Source organism: Arachis stenosperma, chromosome 3 (assembly GCF_014773155.1).
Source record: "Arachis stenosperma cultivar V10309 chromosome 3, arast.V10309.gnm1.PFL2, whole genome shotgun sequence".
NCBI lineage: Eukaryota > Viridiplantae > Streptophyta > Magnoliopsida > Fabales > Fabaceae > Arachis > Arachis stenosperma.
In genome coordinates this window covers 64,207,571-64,219,248 of record NC_080379.1, presented here as the reverse complement: position 1 = coordinate 64,219,248, position 11,678 = coordinate 64,207,571, and the positions used below count along the sequence as shown (strand labels likewise).

Below are 11,678 nucleotides of genomic sequence, written 5' to 3'. Positions count from 1 at the left end.
TAAACATAGAAATTACTTGAAGGCAAACATAAGTTTTTAAGAAGAAAATACAAAAATTATATCATGATAAAAATAAATTTTCAAATTAATATATGTATCATTCAAGCTACTTTTTGGTGTTATTCAACTAATATTTATGTATTTTCAGCTAAAATTTTTGTAAGAAGTTTTTTGTTATTCAACTAAAAAATTTACACAATTTAAATTTTGTATTCTTCAACTAAAGTTTCTAATTTTAGATATTAAAATTTATGTTTTTTTTTTGTTATTCAACTGAAAAATATACAATTAAAAATAATTTACGTATTATTCAACTTACATTTTTATGCTATTCAAATAAAATTTATGTCCTGTTTAACTAAATTTTTTTTGTCATTTTTCTATAAAATTCAACTAAACAATTTATAATTTTTGCGTTTCTTAATTAAAACTTCAATGCTTTTTATATTATTCATATATTATGGTTTTGTACAATTTAATATAAAAATTATTTTATTTGAATGAATTCTATAATATCTTGAGTTATTAAAAATTAAATAATTAATTATTTATGATTTATTATGTAAGACTTCAAATTTTAAAAAAAATAAATAATTAGTTATTTATGAGTCATTATATTTGTTGAGATTTTATTTTTAAAAAAATTATTTTATTAAAAATAATTAACTAAAATTTAAAAATTACTGATGTTTAATTTAAGTATGATTTATTCTATTAGTTTAAATTATTTATTAAAAATTATTTTAATAAACAAAAATTTAAATTAATTTTTGTAATTATTATTATTATTATTTGTTTTTCGGAAACAAAAGAAAGAAAAGCCACAACGTGGCTTATACATGCATTACATATATATAATCATTGTACACATTATATAAATATTTTTTTAACTCCTCATACTTTTCCTAATTTAAAATACTTATACACTTTTTTTCTTGAAAAATTTATGTTGTTAATTAATAATTTTATTTCTATATTGTATTTAGAATATTAAAAATGTAAATTAACCTATTTATTTGCTAATAATAATAATAATAATAATAATAATAATAATAATAATAATAAATTTTTTAAAATAATATTTGATGAATGATGATGATAAAAAATTAAAGAGAAAAAAAGACAAATTAATCTTGGACTTTTTGATTTGCAGACATTTAATTTTCTAAGAATTTAAAAATAGATTTAAGTTTATGGCCTCTTCAAAATTTAGAGACAGCGATCTTAGATTTAATTTGTTCTATTTTAAAAACTTTCTCTGGCATTCGAATGAACAAAAGTCATGTTTGATTTTTTGGTTAGATCTGACAGACCCAAATGAACATGAGGAATTCATATGTCAAAATTTTAAAAAGATCAGAACTTAAATATATTTTTAAATTTATAAAGACTTAAATGTTGGAGGATCAAAAAGTTAAGACCTCTTTGTCATCTTATCAAAATTAAAAACTAAAAAAAAAAATAAAATCTAGAAAGTGTGATGAAAATGGGAGAGTAGAAAGTAGGAAGTAGGAAGCAGCACAAGGATAAGGTGTGATGATAGCAAAAGTAGCGCGAAGGGCGAGTGATTAGAGATTACACAAGAATGAATACTTCTTCTCTCTCCTTCCTTCAATCAGCGTTCCCCACTTCCTCCTCCTTCCTCCCACCGAACCCGCTAACCCCTTCCTTCTGTTTCGTCGTTGAAGCCCATTCCACCACCCGCCGACAAGACAGGACCGCCCGCCACACCCGCATTAGGAAGAAGGTCCCTTTTAATTATGTTCCTTCTTTTCTAAATTATAGTAGCTGCTAGAATTCTGAGAGTAGTTATGGTTTTTGCTGGCTGTTTTTACGGTTTACCCTTCTTCTTTCCTTGCTTTTTGAATAGTTAATTGTTTACACTGATTTGATGTTGTTAACATTGTAGTTCTCTGATGCTGAGTTCAAACAAGACGTTGAAAAGAGAGACTCTAGTGTCCTTCCTTCTGATATGCATATTAAGACAGTTTATTTAATTGCTACCATGTCACTCTCTGTTTCTGTGTGATTACATCTTTTGTGTACCTCCGTTATCTGTGTTAAACACTAAACTAAAGGAGCCTAATTTAGTGTGTTTGAAAGTCAATTCATGCCCGACAATATGCAATTGTATTTTACACCTGTTGCATTTATGCTTTTGTTTGTTTTTTCTCTTTGCTGAATATGCAGTGATTTATTTGTTTTTTCTGCATTGTTGGCTATGGTTTTATATTATATGCACTTTGTTGTGCTTTATGATCCATCTTTCCATTTAGTGGAAGTTCATAAGTTTTGGTACTGCAGGGTTCACCGAGTAATTGGAATTGGTTAAGCATGTAAACTTAACAGATTTGAAATATTGGATGAGTTTCTTTGTTACATGATTTAAGAAAAAAGTTAAAACAAAAGAAAATGAAAATTTCTGTTCAAGAGGGGGGAAATGTACCCGGTTTTCTCTTTACCTTTTTCTTCTTATTGCTAGTACTGTACTCTGTGGAACAGTCTTTTTACTGCTTATATGGAATGCCAAGGCATTCTTTGGTAAAGCTTTTGATTTTAAGTTCACCTCATGAAGAATGCAATGCATATCTGTTTTGGATCATTTTCTGGTTTGTCAGGTTGAAGGGACACCAGAAAGGCCACGATTGTCCGTGTTCCGATCCAACAAGCATCTTTCTGTCCAGGTCATAGATGACACCAACATGCACACTCTTGCTTCGGTTTCAACAATGCAGAAGGCAGTTTTTGAAGAGTTCAACTACACAGCTGGTCCTACAGTTGTAAGCTCTAAAATGCTTTTGATGTGCTGATTATCGCTTAATTACTGTCATACTTCAGTCCACGTACTCGAAACATTCCTTTTCTTGTGATTAAACGTCATGTTTCCTTAATAGATAACTTCTCAAACTTAAAAACTAACCTGGAAAAGAATATAAAGTTTTAGGTTATAAATAGTTATTTGGAAACTCTTTATACCAAAGAGGAAAAATTATTCACTTTACAGTGACAAATAGCATTCAATGCTCTATTTAAACTTGACACTTAAGCGAACTGGTTTTTACTACACATAGTTTTCAAATTTTTCATTGTAGTTTGGAAACCAAGGAACCTGGATACCTTGATTATGATTGTACATTTGTTCCCATAGTAACTACTGCAAATCAGCTAAATCTCTTACCGTTCAAGCATCTTTGATTGGAAACCTAACAGTTAATGGTCACTGAGTTTCTCAGCATCGAATGCATACTGAATATGAAACTGTTACCTCTGATGTTTATTTGCTTTAATAATGCCAATTTAATAGAAGTTTAAGTTTTAATTTGATTCATAATGCTCCATAGACTTGTAGAAGAAACACATTTACATTTTGAAGCTCCTCTCCACTTTCAGTGATATCCACTTCGAGTAATAGCATTACACATCAGGGTTCCAAGATTTTACCACTTTTCCTCAAATTGTTCAATATATATTGGAAGCAGGAATCCAGATCACTCATTATTTGCACATGAATCTTCATATTTTCCTTTCAATCTGAGTATCATGTATAATTTGTATCTTGGCAAATAACCTTGCTTCTGTGATTGTGTTTCTGGTGTACACAGTTTGTAAGGTCCGACTCCCTTGGAAGAATTCTTGCTTTGTTTGCATCATCTTCATACTTTTCAGCCACTCAATTATGACATTGGTCCTTTCGTTTTGTTTCTGTTTTCTTGTTTTTGTTTTTGGCTTCAGGAAGTAGCAAAGAGGGTTGGTGAAATCATTGCAAAGTCCTGTCTGGAGAAAGGGATTACAAAGGTGGCCTTCGACCGAGGTGGATACCCGTACCATGGTCGTGTTCAAGCACTCGCAGATGCAGCTCGCGAACATGGCCTAGAGTTCTAAAATGATTATGCACTTGCCATGTAGTTCATTTTGAAGTTTGTTACTTAATGATTTAACAATGAGAAAGTCTAGGGAACAATCCTATATGCGGCCAAGCAGCCAACTTTTCAACACTTGATTTTAAAATTTGAAAAACTAGTTTTTTGCTCAAAAAACACATGCCCTCCGACCCCTTCACCTCCCCGTTGCGTCCCTTCTTTCTTTCTGCGTCACCCCTCTCTTCACGTTTCTTCTTTTTCTCTAGATCACTTTTGGAAGTTCTTCTACAATGACTTTAGATGATTCTTTTTGTTGTATTTTGGATGTTCTTTTCAACAAGTTTTGATATTTTTTTGTTAGGTTTCATGTTTTATTTCAATGATGTTAGATGTTTCTGTTAAGTTTTGGATGTTGTTTTTCAAAATATAAAAAAAAAAATCCAAAAAGTAAAGAAAAAAAAACTGAAAAAAATTATCCAAAATCTAAAAAAAATTTAAAATATAAGAAAGAAAAGAAGAGACGTGGAGGAAAGGAAGAAAAAAAAACACCAAGGAGATGTTACCACGTTTGTGATGTCACGTGTGGCTGCAAGTGACGAAAGGTGATGCATGGTTGATGGTGGAAGACCTGTGACTGCTGGTGGCGGAAGAGGACACGTGGGTAACTGCTGGTGGCAGAAGGGGAAGGGGCTAGGTGACATGGGGAAAGAATAGAGAGTGAAACTGAGATTATGATTACTCTTGATTTAGGATTATTTTTTTTCTTTGTTGGGTTTCTTTCACCGTCCATATACTAATTGACTGCAGTTAGATGGTACTCCACCTAGCAAAATTGCTTGCATCTTTAACACTTAAAATACTCAACTCAGTAGCTTAAATGATTAAAGGTGAATACTATGGTGCTTAAAAAGTGGTGTCTATTTATTAAAAAAGGTTAAAAATTATTATTTAATTTAAAAAATATAAGAATAAATAATTTTTACAAAATTAAAATTTACTACAAAAAGTAAATTAGACAAAAACTCATAGACACCATAGAATTGGCCATGATTAAATACGAGTGATCAAATGTATTGTGAGCGTGGAAAAGTTGAGAAAACCTCGATAGCATCACAACTGTAGTGAAAAGTGATAAATGTAAACTATAGTTACAAAATATAATCCAATACTTGAGAATAATGTTCGTACTCCGCAATTAAACAGAACAAGTAAATGTAAACATTTTTAACTAGAATTTTTGACATCATTGTAGTAACATAATTCTCGCGAAAAATTTGGTTATCTAATGAATTCTAAATTTTAAACCCCGAATCTCGATGGAATCACGAAATTATAAAAGCAAGTGCAGGAAGATTATTAATACACGGATAATCAATTGTTCAAATAGAGTAAAACAGTTAAAAGGTTCAGGTGACCAGACAAACACAACATCCAAGTCACACTATTTCTATCCCTTCAGGTTCAGGCAGTTACATTAATTAAATATATATACGTAAAATATAGACCCCACAATTTAACAATTCAGTCTCACAAGTTTGTTGCTTCTACAGTCATTAATTAACAATTTAACATTTTGATCCACATGCTACAACAACAGATAATAACAATAATGTAACCATATATAGTCATACCAGCTATGGTTATGCTCAAGAGGCAGCTACAGTTGGCTGCAACTCCTCTTCTGATCGCTTAACCAAATCCGGTGCATTGTCGGCACTGAAGTTGTTCTCTATGTTGTCAGCCATTTTTGTTGTTGACAAGGTAGGATACGGGGCTTTGCTCCCCAACCTTCAACAAATACAAATTATGCGAAAAATGTCAGGAAATCGGAGATCTAGAATTACGAGAGATGCCAATAGGCCCATAGAAAAGGCCTGTCTAGAATTAAGACAGTACCTGTCTCGACGCTTCTCAAGAAACCTTTGCAGTGAATGCCTGCGTGCTATTGGGAACTCTGAAGACAGATAGTAAGTCAGAAATACATGGTCTTGCATTTTGATACAGTAAAGATAACAGTCAATGCAGTTACAAAACTCACTCCATTCTTTTTCAGCTATCCAAAAATGTTATGTGCACACCAAAAATCAGCTATCATGTATTTTTGTATGAATACATATGTTGTTTAAATCATTTTCAATATGTATTTTGTATTCAACATGTATTCTATACGACTGGCTGATTTGGCGACTGATTTGTAGTGTACTCCTAGCATAGTTGTCATCTATCACTATCATATTTTGCTATATCATTAGATCAATTTGTTGTCAAGATACATTGATTCAATGATGTAATGTACTGACAAGTGACAGTGACAAATAAAGGGAATAGACAGAATATATCAAAAAGAAGGTGCCGTAAGTATTAACAAGATTATGATCTACATCTAGAAAAATAATGAGAATTACCACCTTGCAGCCTGCAGATGGAATTCTTCTCCGCAGGGAAGCAGATTGACTGAGGAGAAGCGACATTATTGGAGGTTGCATGTGGCGAAGAAGGCCTTGTGGGAACAGCTGAAACAAAAGGAGACTGTGGATTAATCTTCTTCATTTCAGCTGACTTTGCAGTAGCAGCAGCAATAAGCATTATTTCATGCACCTGTTAGTAGAAAAGATAATCAAAATATAAGATTTCGATGGATAGTATCATAACATATAAAAGAGGAAGGCTGGATTGGAAGTACAAAAATCTGCAAGATTCAATTCTAACTTCAAAGAGCCGCATACCTTGTCAGCAGGGAGTCCATCATACACACAGACACTTCCATTATAGAAGATGGTAAGTTGGCTTGGGCTAGAAAGTACACCATTAAATCCAGAAGCTGGCAATGACCTAAAAGAAGCAAAAAATTGTTATGGACACATCCCCGGGAACATAATAAAAGCACTCGTAAGCTTGACAATATTGAAAATTGTAACCTTCACTTTCCTAGAATTATTAATGTTTTTGGATTTATTAGATTTCCTGTATTTTCTAGATTTTGAAGACAGCCTCATGACATTGTAGCATGAGATCCAAAAACGGGGTCCTAATACATGCGAAAAGCTTAACAATTTGAAAGGACTTCTTAAATTAATTGATCCTAAAAAACACACCAAAGTAGTTTAGAAGGATAATAATACATGTCAAAGGCACCCAATCTCACATAAACGACAGTCAGGGCATATGCCGTTACAATTGAATGAATCGATTTTATCACCAGAATATCACTCTTTAAACTTGGATAGACAACGATTTCATCAGTTTATGCACTTGAAACTGTTCTTTATATCGAAACTGTTCTTTATATCTTGTAAAAGAGTTAAATCTCAAACGCTTCCTTTGTCTTCTTGTGATTTAAATCATTGACTTGTATTCTTTTTGCTGAACTGAGATTATCTATTACTGAATCGGACAAAAAGTTGGGTTATGTATCACATTTCCCCAAATATCCTCAGATTAATAAGTTAGTAAAGTGAAGATGTCTTCAATAGAAAATCAAAATTCATAAAACATCTGCATCTAATTCCATCTGACTGAGAATTTGCTCCTCCTTTCCTCAAATGAGAAAACAAATGGAAAAGAGCATTTTTTTTATCAAACAAACCAGAGGTACTAACTTCAAAATGAGACCACCGGAGACCGAAGTATAGTCCCAAACTCATCACCTTCTGTGAAGTATTTCATGCTTCCAATAATCCTCATAATATTTTATGGATATTAGGAATGATGTACAAATATTCACAAATTTATCATTCATAAGGAAGCAAAAATATGATGGTTTGGCAGAGGGAAAAAAAATCCATTAGAAGGGACATTTAGAATAATTCCAAATGCAAAATGCAGTTATATCTTACTGCCAAGCCCTCATAGTTATCCCCTCAATCATTACCACCACTTCTACTATTTTCATCATCATCAACATCACGCACCACCACGACCACCATCATTGTGTTTGTGCACCACTATTGCAATCACAGAACTTCACCACTATTCCACCATAGCTGTAAAAGACTACTATGTGAAAGTAACGAGAGAGATTAGGACAAAAGACCTTAATATTATAGAAATTTTTTTGTTTATGCTAGGAAGGTTGACCATGGAGGCTATACACCTATTTTATAAGCTCATGTTAGAGGAGCTTTTTCCTTTTACATTAGCAATGGATGTTCTAAGTCAACTCATTATTTCAATAGATATCAATTCAAAGTTCCTATTTTTAAAGAGTAGTAGTTGATTTGATCATAGGTTGGGAAATGAAGCTCTTGAAATAAAGGGGTTGTTTTACCAAGAATGGTAAGATGCAGAAGTAAACAGAATCCAAGTTCAACAATAAATTTTCACATCAGAATTCCAAAGTTTAGGTACCATGGATCTTCTCCCAAAGTAATTACAAGAATAGATGAGGACATGTACAAGAGATTACAAGATAAATGAATTACTGAAACTTGGTTTGATAAAGTTTTTACATTTTAAAAGTAACTTATAAAAAATAACTTTTTAAAAGTTGTAGCATTTATATTTAGTAAATTAAATTAAAAATAACTTTTAATAAGCACAAGCACCAACAATTGCGTTTCGTAAATTAGCTTTTAAAATTAAAAAATATTATAAAAGACATATATATAAGAGTTAAATTTGGAAATTAATTAATGTATGAAGTTATATTAGACTTTTTAATTTTGATAAGCAAAATTTATTTTTAAAAAGTTTCATCTCAGGTGCTTTTAAAAGCACCTCTATCCTTTAAATACTACAAACACAAGCCCAGGGTCTATTTTATATACAAAACACAAAATATGAAACTTGTGCTTTTGCACAAACACCTTTCCAAAAGACTTTACCAAACTAAGCCTCAATTGAAAGTTGGGTGGTTTGTCACACTAGAAGATCAACAGGCTCCCAGTAAAGAAGTTTCCAAACAAAACTGTAAGAGAAATCATTAAAGAAGATCTTCTCTAAATGGTTCCATTGAAATTTTAGTAGTTGATCCTAATTCCAAAGACATCAAGGGAGCTATGTAGTAGATCTACCTAGTAGGAAACGACTCTGTTGATTTTTTTTCCCTTAAGGGTATTTTTCGGCAAACCGGAATATTCTGTTGAGACATAAGTTTACTGAATTTCCCAGCATATATAATCATTGGGGATGAAAAAGCCCTAACCCTAGGACTCATTTCCAGCTCATAGCTCTCTTTGGGGTTACATAATTGACATAATTGCCATATATCACCTCAATTACGACGTTTTATCAAAAAATTACGCATTTACATGAATAATTCAAATCCTGTGCTGCCACTAACATAAAATTCCTGCATTAAAATTAAAACAAAAAAAAAACCTTTTTCAGGAACATAATCCTCCACCCCTTCCTTTTTTTTATTTAAAAAAAAATGAATGCCCAAGCTTAAACCCAAAATCACACATGTCCTCTCTTACACCAATAGAAACCAATTTAAGGCGAAGATTAAGAAACCCCACATCTTAATTGTTCATCCGTGGTTTTGCAGCAACAGAAATCATAAAACTTTACTAAAGCTAAAATGACCAAGAGCAAGATGGTAACTTTCAAAGGAAGAACAACAATAATAGTACCCAAAAATAGAAAGCAAAAACTAAAAAATAAAAAAGGAAGGTTCTGGAGGAAACTATATGCAAATGAAGTGAGGCATGACATTTATATCAAACACGTACTTGTTATCATCACCAACGTTGTTGTTCTGGAGCTGTTGTTCCTCCATGTCAGTGCTGCTAACTCTATCAACACTGTCCTCCACAACAGGGTGAGAAGATTCTAGAACCAGTTCCCGGTCTTTCTGCACTTCCCCTGTAACCTCCTCGGCCTCTGGCTTCACCACAGTGACACCCTCCATTGCAGAAACAAGAAAAAGAAGGGAAATGATGAAGGACTGATATTTCCCAGGACAAAACAAACAAGAAAAAGAACAACAGAAGTTTGGAGATTTCAAAAGAGAGGTGGGTTTTGATTCCTTGACGAAGGTGTTTGTGAGTAAACAATAACATTAACATCAATCATTGTTAGTTGCCGGCTTCTTTATTTTTAAGGAACACGAGTTTTTTGTGCTTCACTTTGGTTTGTACTATTTTAATATTTTATACCTTTTGTCCGTCAATGACACGCTACAACTACCCCTAGCCAATGGTAATATTTGCTTGGCCCTCAAAAAAATCTTTTATTGTTTTCTTAATCAAAGAAGGAGACAATGCAGTCCCCACCCACCACTACTCTGTATTCGGTGGAGTTTACTTTCACTTTTTTTTATATACATTTTTTTGTCTTTGGGATTAGAGGTTGGAAGGATTTTTTTAAATAAATAAAACAATTTAATAATTACAAATAGAGTAAATTATTCTTTTTGGTGTCTAATAGAGTAAATTATTAAAAACGCACCGGACTTTTGAAACACTGACAAAAATAAGTTCTATTTTTTATAACAATAAAAATATTTTTAAAATATTATAAAATACAACAAAATAGTAAAAATAGTATTATTTTTTAAAATAATAAATAATTTTTGTGTGTGACAAACTGTTAATGCATTTAATTTAAAATTTTGTAAAAATATTTGAATAACTATTTAAAAATATTCTTAATCATTGATAAAAAATTATTTAGCATAAAATTATTAAATTTTAAGGATAAAATTATCTTATTTTTGTAATAAATTTTGCAAAAAATTGCATTAAAATCTAATTTTAAAATATTTTTTGATAATATATATTTAACGTTGAATATTTTTATCACGTTTTAAAATATTTTATGAATATTTTGTCGTTAATAAAAATTGGGGATATTTTTGTCAGCGTTCTAATAATTCAAGTGTGTAATTGATGGTTTACTCTTACAAATATATGTAAATATGAGAGAAGAATAAACTACCAAAATGATACTTGATAAACCACAATTTTATGGTTTATTTTGTGTCTTATTTGGTGGATTTTATTAACTTTTTCCACATTTATTCACTAAAATAGCATGGTTTTGTAATTCTCCCGAATTTGTGCTTAAGAGTGAAAACATGCTTTTTAGGCTTTAAAATAGCTAAATTTAATTCACTTTAATTCCATTCGATACCTTGATATGTTTGTTGAGTGATTTCAAACTTATAAGACAAGGATTGGATGGAAAGAAGTGAAGAGAAAAGCATGCAAAGTGGAGAATTCATGAAGAAATGAGGATTTGCTGAATTCATGGCGACGCATACGCATGAGAAGGTCATCTGTCGGGTGACGCGTACGCGTGACAAGCGGCACGTGACCAACTTGAAGGCAATATGTTGGGGGCGATTTCTGAAGTATTTGGGGCCAAATTCAAGAAGGATCAAGGGGGAGCAATTAGGATAGATTAGAAACATGATTTAGGTCATATTCTAGAGAGAGAAGCCTCACTTCTCTCTAGAATTAGGGTTAAATTTAGGGTAGATTCATCTTAGATTTAGGTTTAATTCTTATTTTCATTTACTTTTTCTTGCAATTTATTGTTCTTGCATCTTCGTTCCTTTAGTTCTACTTGTCATTTCCTTTATCTTGTTGCCTTTATGTTCATGATACTTTGTTAATTTTGATTTCCATTAATGCAATTTGTGTTTTTATGTTATTATTGCTTTCTTTAATTGTTATTGTTATTTTTTTGCATTGGGTAGTTGTATATTTATATTTCTTGAAATTTTAACATGCTTTTCTTTTAGTGCCTTCCAAGTGTTTGATAAAATATTTGGTTGGATTTTAGAATAGATTTTGGTACTCTTGACTTGTGATTGAGGACTTAGGACCCTTGAGATCATTGATGTCCAGTTTCATTGGCGATTTAGGGTTGTTA

General features: G+C 31.6%; 2 protein-coding genes across 2 annotated transcripts; one reads left to right on the top strand and one right to left on the bottom strand.

Annotated features, from left to right (window-relative positions):
• Positions 1-1,489: 1,489 nt before the first annotated feature.
• On the top strand, positions 1,490-4,220 carry LOC130968096 (50S ribosomal protein L18, chloroplastic-like). The gene is made up of 3 exons (XM_057893179.1): positions 1,490-1,747; positions 2,619-2,780; positions 3,733-4,220. Exons 1-3 carry the CDS (start codon positions 1,586-1,588, stop codon positions 3,880-3,882), a joined length of 474 nt encoding a protein of 157 aa, XP_057749162.1. The 5' UTR covers positions 1,490-1,585; the 3' UTR covers positions 3,883-4,220.
• Positions 4,221-5,173: 953 nt separating this feature from the next.
• On the bottom strand, positions 5,174-9,908 carry LOC130968095 (protein TIFY 3B-like). Its single transcript, XM_057893178.1, has 5 exons — positions 9,533-9,908; positions 6,587-6,692; positions 6,269-6,458; positions 5,757-5,814; positions 5,174-5,648 (listed from the first exon to the last, which is right to left on the bottom strand). Exons 1-5 carry the CDS (start codon positions 9,709-9,711, stop codon positions 5,507-5,509), a joined length of 675 nt encoding a protein of 224 aa, XP_057749161.1. The 5' UTR covers positions 9,712-9,908; the 3' UTR covers positions 5,174-5,506.
• Between the last annotated feature and the right edge of the window lie 1,770 nt (positions 9,909-11,678).

What these genes read in the sequence shown, in the direction of transcription:
- LOC130968096 (XM_057893179.1), top strand. Translation starts at nt 1,586, where the DNA reads ATGAATACTTCTTCTCTCTCCTTCCTTCAATCAGCGTTCCCCACTTCC. An exon ending in ACACCCGCATTAGGAAGAAG is followed by an intron (nt 1,748 to 2,618) that starts GTCCCTTTTAAT and finishes CTGGTTTGTCAG; the next exon opens with GTTGAAGGGACACCAGAAAG. An exon ending in ACACAGCTGGTCCTACAGTT is followed by an intron (nt 2,781 to 3,732) that starts GTAAGCTCTAAA and finishes TTTTGGCTTCAG; the next exon opens with GAAGTAGCAAAGAGGGTTGG.
- LOC130968095 (XM_057893178.1), bottom strand. Translation starts at nt 9,711, where the DNA reads ATGGAGGGTGTCACTGTGGTGAAGCCAGAGGCCGAGGAGGTTACAGGG. An exon ending in AACGTTGGTGATGATAACAA is followed by an intron (nt 6,693 to 9,532) that starts GTACGTGTTTGA and finishes TGCTTCTTTTAG; the next exon opens with GTCATTGCCAGCTTCTGGAT. An exon ending in TTCCATCTGCAGGCTGCAAG is followed by an intron (nt 5,815 to 6,268) that starts GTGGTAATTCTC and finishes ATCTGTCTTCAG; the next exon opens with AGTTCCCAATAGCACGCAGG.